Raw genomic sequence first — 8,437 nt, 5'->3', positions numbered from 1 at the left:
TAAAAATTATGCAATACTAGGATTAGTTGAATTAACTAGCCTAGAGGTGGAGAAATGAGCTTGGAAAGAATATGCAGCTATCTTCAAAGTCTCAAGGCTTGTCATGAGGAAGGGAAATTAGACTTACCGTACTTTGTAATGGAGGGCATACCTAGGAGCAACACGTGGAAGCTGCTGAGTCAGATTTTTGCTCAGTGTATGGAAAATCTCCCTTGAAATCATTGAGGACCAAAAATGAAATGGGCTTCCTGGAAAGGAGTGAGTTCCTCAGCAATAGAGTTCTTTAAGATGGTGATTGATGGTCACTGATCAGGGATTTTGTATTAATTTTGTAATGAATGACTTCTGAGACTTCTTCCCACTCTGGGATTCTGTGATGTTCTGATCCCCCCCCCCCATTTTTAAAATGGTCTACACCTGGAGTATGCATCTGTTTCTCCCTCCTTACCCCACTGGCCACCACATGCTCTGCCTAGTCAACACAGTTATGGTCATTTACAATAGTTGTTTTAGAAAATATCTGATTGTATGACTTAATTCAGTCATTTCATCAGTTTTCAAAAATATTTGCAGATAGGGTCTCTAAATCCCAGGATGTTACTACCTTGGGTTTTGACTCTTCTAGTCCCTAAGGACAAGAATCAACAAACACTTTCCCTACCCAGGTGTGTATGTATTTGTGAGTCCACACCTATGAGATCATCATACTGCTAGGATATACAAAACCACACCAGAAAAGGTTTAAGCATACAAGTTATTATATATTTTTATAATATAGAATTTTAAGGTATAGGAATCAACAGTGGCAAAATATTTCTGTCTTTGACAATTTTAGTGAAATCCAACCTGTATTTGAGACCAGGGGGAAAAATAGTATGAAACAATGCCATGAATACAGAAGGTTAACAATCTCTCAAACAGCAAAACAGGACAGTGATGGTTAAAAACAGTATTGAAAAAAATAAATTAGATGAACATTTGTGTAAATATAAATTAAAAAAAGATGACAATCTTAATAAATAAGCTATACTATTTACATCTTTATATATGGCTTGGAGACTTAAATTAGATCCATAAAAACAGACAAACAAATAAACAAACCCCAAAACAGGAGCAGCAAATGTACGTGCGTGAGGTACAGAATAAAGATTGAATTGTGTTTTGCTTTGGGTGTTTACATTTTTCCTCTTTTTTTTTTTTCTTTTCTCTTTTTTTAAAATTTTACAGTAGAATGTTCATGAAAACAGATCTTCAGCACTTGGGAAGTGAAGTGTTATTTGCCATAGTTTCCAGAAGGTGCCAAACAGATTCCAAAATAATCATAATAATCATAATAATTATAACAATAATAAAAAGATACAGTATGATACATAAAGATGGAAGAGCCATTTGTAATATGAATACATTTTCTCTAGACGAGATCACAGTTTTATTTGTAAATATTACATTTAAATATATATATACACATATATGTACAGATATATTTATATACATGTGCATATATATATATATATCAATATAGAGAGAGATATCTGCAGACAGGTAACTGATTACAGAGGCCCAACAATGTAACTCCTAATTATTTGAATTTCCCTTTGTTGACTGCTGGTGTGTAGTTCAATTAAGCTCCTTGTTTTGCACTCAGAAGGTAGGTTGTGGTTTGTATGGAGCACGACCCCTCACTTTTTAGAGAAAACAGTTTAAATGACACCACCCATGCCCCCCCCCCCAAAAAGGATCTTAAACCCAAGCAACTCAGTCTGTAGAACTGAGGTGTTGCCTGAAATTGTCTTTTGGCATACAGCTTCCCTCCCCAATGGGCTAGAAGCAACTTCACACTTTTTTTCAGAATATGACATTCTGATTTCTGCCAGCTTTTATTCTTTCTATGGGGAAGAAGTAATTGGATTTTAATTAGACCTCAGAGCTGGAGAACAAGCCAAAAATCAGGAGAAAAAAGTATAATAATAATGATGATAATGATGATGATAATAAACCCTAAATCTTCTAGAACACAAGCCTCTTTTCCCAGGTGATTATAACTAGGAAGTTATCATTTTTTAACTTGGAAAATAGCAAGAATTCACTCCCATGTTTCATTGGTCTCAAAGAGTAATACTTGGAATGTGTCGTGCCTTTGTCCCCAAGCATCTCAGAATGCTTTTAAAACCTCAGTCCAGAACGCCCCACAACTCCCCAATGAGGTAGGTAAGAATTATTATCCCCATTTTACAGTTGGAGAAACTGAGGCTTGGAGAGGTTTGTGTGTGTGTGTGTGTGTGTGTGTGTGTTTTAAGTGACTTGTTCATAGCAAAAACAAACAAACAAAAACTGGCCAGAATTGGTAACTCCCATGCTCTCATTTCAGAGCCAGATTTCCTTTTGGCTTCTCTCTTTTCTGTCTTCCAGCCCAAATGTTCAATTCAGAAACTGGGGAATATTTGAGTAAAACACAAATAAAGGGGTTTGGTTTGGTTTGATTGTCCAAATCCAAACTTGTGGTATTACCTGTCTTGGTTAGCAGCATGTTGGGAAAACTAGACTGTGCACAGTCATTCTGAGTGCAGTTTTGAGAGCACAGTTAAATACTAGTGAAACACAGACTTTGTATAATGTTGTAAAAACACAAATTCCTTTTTTTTACTCTTAAGATCTTGTAAAATTGAAAACAGCACCCCCTCAAAAACAAAATAAATAGCCATACTACCAAAGAGATAAAATTTTGCCTTTTTTCCTGGGCCTACCAGAATGAATGAGGAAAAACAGATAGTGTTATTAAAAACTCCACTGTGTTTTCTCTTCTAGGGAAATCTATGAGATTGTGTCTAACTCACTACTTAGGTTGCAGAATACGTTTTTTTTTCCTTTATGACACATAAAAATATGTTTTGCTCTTCTTGGTTCTGGGTCATGCAAATTTTTTTTTCTTTTTTTCCACTCTTCTTTTTTCCTTCTCTTCTATCCAACTCTCTATTTGTACAGATTTCTTACTACATATGTTTTTATGTATTTTTGACTTGAATCAATTGCAGCAAGAACCTGGCTTACTTTATTATTATTATCATTATTATTATTATTCTTTTTAAAACACAGGTAAAACCTATAACAAACCGACAGTTACAACCAAGTTTTTTTTTGTTTTTGTTTTTGTTTTTTTCCTGGAACTGGAAGGGAGGTAGCTGAAATCTGTCTCAAAGTATCTTCCACAGCCTTCTCAGCCTTGGATCAAGGAAATAAGGTTATCAAGATGGCAAAAATATTTAGACAACCCCTCAAAGCCCTAAGGATGAGAATTACAAACAATAGGTCCACTTTACACCAAGCCCTACTATCTATGGATGTTGGTCTCTTCACCAGAATGAATTCCTCAAGTTAGGAAGGATTCCCTCCTTTCTCCCCCCTCCCCCAAAAGGCAGTTGGCACAAAAAGGGGGTGGAGTGGGGCTTTATATTAGAAAATTGGATTTGTGGCATTGGGTGTTCTTAATTCTTTCCAGAGTAGAAAAAGCATAATGCATTAGAATGCCAGCTATCCCTGTAACAAGAGAGCAAATACTTCAACAGATGCTGAATCCAAAATTTTCAGGACCTCGGAGCTGTTTACAGCCAGCAAAGCTTCAGCGATCCTAGAATAGGTATAGGAAATTACTTTAACAGAGCACACAGAGTTGGGTCTAAGTCCCCAGAGAAAACTGAGGGGCTTCTCAGCCACTTGAAATTCAGTGGCACAAACACCAGGGCATACTCCCTTCTCACATATGGGGAACAATCTGTTTGATGCTGTCTTTCTATCCTACCATCAATGTGAACATTTCCCCAACTCTACTGTGCAAAAGGCCCTGGGCGGGGGCGGGGAGGAAATGAGGATGGGCTGGATGTATACCAACAAACCCTCCTCCTTTCCTCTCTCCATTTTTCCTCTCTCCAATTTTTTTTAAGAAAATCTTTCCTTAGTTCCCTAACAATGTGACTTCTTCTTTGAAGGACAGTAGGGTAACAATGGACATGTATTAAGCTATTTTGCTGACAAGTCCCCTGGTCTTTTGGAAAAATCATTCATTTGATGAAAAGAATATAGAGAGAGTGGCATGATTGGCAGGGTCCCCTCCAAAATAACTACCTCATTCCCCTGCTCTCTGCCTGTACCAGTATCTTAAATGCAATTAGAAAGTCACTCCTCTGGGTTTTCAAGAGTTGTGCCCCTCTTCTCCCACCCCCAATAAGATATATATCATCTTCCATATCAGCTAAACTTTAGTTTAGAACTGTTAACTTCTTGAAACCAAGATGTAGAGGTATCGAATGGGACACACATTGAGAAGGATGTTGAAAGGGAAGGGGCCAGTATATGGAATGAACACATGGCACATGCATCCTGCATTCCAGTAACCCTGGGTCTCATATTATGGATACAAAGAGGCTTAAAGTATAATAAAATAACCTTGTATGTCTGTGTCTGTTTTATTTTATTTTAATGCCTTCATGTGCCTATGACAAAGACTATGCTTAAGATGCCTGTCATTTTATTTGGGGCTGAGGAAAAGTGACCAGATCCTGAATCTTAGCCCTAACTTTTTCAGTTAGGAAGCCTTGGTGTAGGCTATACAAGGACTGGACCTCATATATCTTCTCCTCTTTCTGAGCTCTAGGCTAAGACCTCACTTGAGATTTCAAACCTTCTGATATAAACTGCTTTCCAGCCACCTTATAACCATAACCTAGCCCATCTGAAGAGACATTATCAGGTGCTAGTTGCTGTGAACCATTCACACTCAGGGGGAAACAAATGATGAGAGATAGACTAAGTGCCTCTAATGTACTTATCCCAACTAGCTACACCTTCTAAGCCTATAGATTCAGCCTACAAAAAAGAGAGAACAAAGGGTGCTCTCTACCTATTTGGGAGCAAGATACTATGGGATATGCAGGGATAGAACTGGACTGCTGGGGGCTGGAGTTGTGCTCCTTCTCATGCACCCTCCTTCTGAGTCTTACAGCCCTACTGAGGTTAGACTATTACAGATTGTAGAAGGAGTTGGCCTTCTCCGGGACTGTGTTGGTTCCCTAGAAACTGGTCCACTAGCAAGTATTCATTCAGGGCAGAAATGAATCCTGGAGCCAGGAATGGAATCTCTCTTTGGATCCTGGAAATTTAACACTGATAACACTCAGTTCCAAAATGCTAACACTGTCTTCAGCATTCTTTGCTCTGGTTTGAGGACCCTTAAAATAGTTTTTGGAGTCTGCTTGACAAACTCCCTGCTCTCTCAGGTCCAAAGGGTCTATTTAGGAGGTGAGGTGGCATGGGAGCTCTCACCACACTAGCCAGTGAGTGTCCTTTACTTGGCCATAGGGTTAAGGGGGTGGCAGTGGGGAAAAGTGGAAGGCAGGCTGTGGGTAAGCTTTAAGGCAGACCATTTGGTTGTTTGGGGTTGTTATAACCCTGTCCTGACGCAGTAAAGAAATGAACCGGATGGGATGTAGCAGCAGGCATAGCAGCAAGATGTGCTTAAATGGCAAGTTCTAGGGGCAGGCAGGATCCACTGGTTCTTCCTCTTTGTTCTCTTGGGGTATAAGCACCTCAAAATCTCTGAGGAGCCAAGCCAGCTCAGTACTTCTGACAGGCCAGGCCTAAGGCTCTTCCCACCTATTATCTGGAACTTCATCCCAGGACTGCCCATTACTCTTTCTGAAGTGGAAGACTAGTGCCCAGCAGTAGAAAGAGTGGGCGGTAACCCATTCCTCTTCTCTTGGGCCCACTGCCCACTTAGACTGAGAAGCTCACCCCTTCACCTTCCAACTATCACGTGGCTTTCAGAGGGCCACTGTCCTGGGATGAAATCCATGTCCCCCAACCCAATACTTGGAGCACAATATATCTTGGCACTCAGCATTGGTCTAAAGTGGCCTTAACAACTCCAGGAGTTTCAAAGCTCCAACTCTCCCATGGAGAATCAGCAGTGAGCACCAGAGAAGAATGTGTCTTGTCTTTTCCTCTCTTCCCTCCTTAATCTCTAAAGAGAGAGACACACATGGATATACATATATATATATATACACATATGTATGTATATATTTGTATGTATGTATATACATGTGTATAGACCACATGTATATATCATAGATAAAGAGCTCATTTGTAACCTCCATTTCAAGACATGCTGTTCCAATTTTGTGGGCCCATCACTGCACACCACACACCATTGCAATACTTCCAAGTCTTCTGGACTTAACTCTGTTCTGTTTGGTCATTATGATGCGATTTGGTACATAACCCCAGCTTTGAGTCCTTCTTGGGCAAAATTAAAGGCAGACTGGTTGAATTCTAAGGGTCCCTGGGTGCAGAGAGGCCATTCAGTTGAGCAGCTAACAATAAAAACAATACCAAAAGGGATGTGGTGTCTTGTGTAGCCTGCCTTCGGGCTGGGTGGTCTTTGGCTCCTCTTCGCCCATTGTTAGCCATGACTGTAGGCCCGGAGGTCCTTTCGACTGTGTTCTTGGGCCTTTGGGTCTCGGCAAGCACAGTCTCCTTGTAGGTCACAGGACATAGGAAAAGGGGTGACCTGCAGGGGAGATACAGAAGAAGGAAAGTGAGCAGTGGGGGTCCCTCTCATCACATGAAAGTGTTCTTTGTAATGCCTGATGAGGCTTTGGGTAGTTCCAGGACTATTGGCAGCATCTCTGGGTCAGGCAAGGCTTTTGCTGTGTGGGTGGTATGAGACCCTGAGTCAGGGATATATTTTCTGCTTTAATTCATTGTTAAAGACTCAGATGAGAGGGGCTTGGAGGAATTTTCCAGATCTTGGTTTCAACTAGGCACAGGGGTGGAGAGACAGACAGACAGATAGACAGACAGACAAATTTTGCTTCTAGTCTGATTATATGCGTAGGAAATGTGGAAAGGAATAAGCATTTATGTAGCATCTACTGCATGCCAAACATCATTTCATTTGATACTCAAAATAACCCTGAGAGGTAAGTGCAATTATGACCCTCATTTTATGGTTGAGGAAACTGAGGCAGACAGAGGTTAAATGATTTGCCCAGGGTCATATAGCTAGTACCTGAGGCCAGATTTGAACTCATTCATCTTCCTTACTCCAGGTCCAGCTCTCTGTTCACTGTTCTACCTATCTCCCACTGACTACTATTACTACTCATGTTTGTACAATGCTTTCAGATTTGTAAAGTGCTGTGTGACCTTGGGTAAGTGGGTAGGCCCAAGTTTCCCTAACTTAAATCTAGTAGGCAGGAGGAGGGGATTGCCCAAGAGGAGACATCTCCTTCCAAATCAAATACAGTCTAAAAAGAAAACAGTGCATTGTAAAAAAGCAGAGAACTTGTCATAGGATCTACATTTGAATGCTTGCTTTGCTATTCATTGTGCGATACTCCAGAGGTTACTTCCCTTCTCTGAGCCTCTGTTCCCCAACTACAAAAATACAGAAATTGAACTAAATAATCTTTGAGGTCCCCCTTCAATCCATTTGAAATCTTCATGTTTCAGTTTCTCCCATCTAAAAAACAGTGGAGAGAAAGGTCACATGGGAGGGTCTATCTCTATCTGAATGTAACACTAGACAATTTTGAAAGGTCTAAGCGAGATTACAGTGCCTGGATGCTGGTGGAAGGTGATTTCACCTTATTGCATCATAACATTTGCAAAGTGCATTCTCAAGAGTGTCTCCCATCTGCGCAGATGGAGTTAATGACCTCACCCCTCCCTCTCCTTCTAGGGGAGTTCGGCAACCTACTTGGATGTTCTCAGTGAATAATCTGCATCTTTCTTGATCTTCCTCCACTCATTTTCTCTCTCAATCCCCCTTTCCTTCTCCTCCCTGATGTTGTTAACACATGCCCCTTTAGTTAGTTTCTGGGCAGTGTATGTATCACCTCAATGGATTTCCTGTCCAATAAGGATGTATTCTCCTCATCACTAACTCACCAGGAATGTACTCTGCATGGAATCATCACAGGCCCTTGCTTCTCTCCTCCTCTACATGCAGCAGCCTGTCTGTCTAGGGAGCCTGAGTCTTCACATCCATGTGGTTGTGGGGGCTGGGGAATGTTTGCATTGCCAAATGGAGTATTTTATTGCCTAACTCAGAATAAAGTGTGGCAGAAAAGAGTAGCTAATTGCAATCTATTCAAGTCCTCTGCAATGCAGGACTAAATTGCTACCCCATGGCCAAGAGAATGGTCCTTTTGGCCAAACCATTTGATTAGACTTTTGTCCCAAAGGAAAAGTTTAGAAAATACAAGAGGACCCTCTTCCTTGACTAACAAAGTCTGCACTGTCTCTGATGTTCCCATTAATTTTTTTTTACTACTCCTCTCAGAAACCCTAGAGGCAGCATTGTATAGAGAAAGGAGAGGGGAACTAGATTTGGGGTCAGCTAACCTGGGTTTGAATCCTATCATAAATAAACTAATATGAA

The 8,437-nt window shown here is 40.5% G+C and overlaps 1 protein-coding gene across 1 annotated transcript in view; it reads right to left on the bottom strand.

Annotated features, from left to right (window-relative positions):
* Window positions 1-798: 798 nt before the first annotated feature.
* Window positions 799-8,437, bottom strand: part of PAPPA (pappalysin 1) — a 290,144-nt gene continuing 282,505 nt past the window's right edge. Inside the window, 1 exon segment of the mRNA XM_043980172.1 lies at window positions 799-6,562. Coding sequence (XP_043836107.1) covers window positions 6,455-6,562 — 108 coding nt within the window. The 3' untranslated portion in view covers window positions 799-6,454.

Source organism: Dromiciops gliroides, chromosome 2, assembly GCF_019393635.1.
Source record: "Dromiciops gliroides isolate mDroGli1 chromosome 2, mDroGli1.pri, whole genome shotgun sequence".
In the NCBI taxonomy this organism is placed as follows: domain Eukaryota; kingdom Metazoa; phylum Chordata; class Mammalia; order Microbiotheria; family Microbiotheriidae; genus Dromiciops; species Dromiciops gliroides.
The sequence above is the reverse complement of the archived record's forward strand: the minus strand, read 5'-3'. Positions and strand labels throughout refer to the sequence as shown.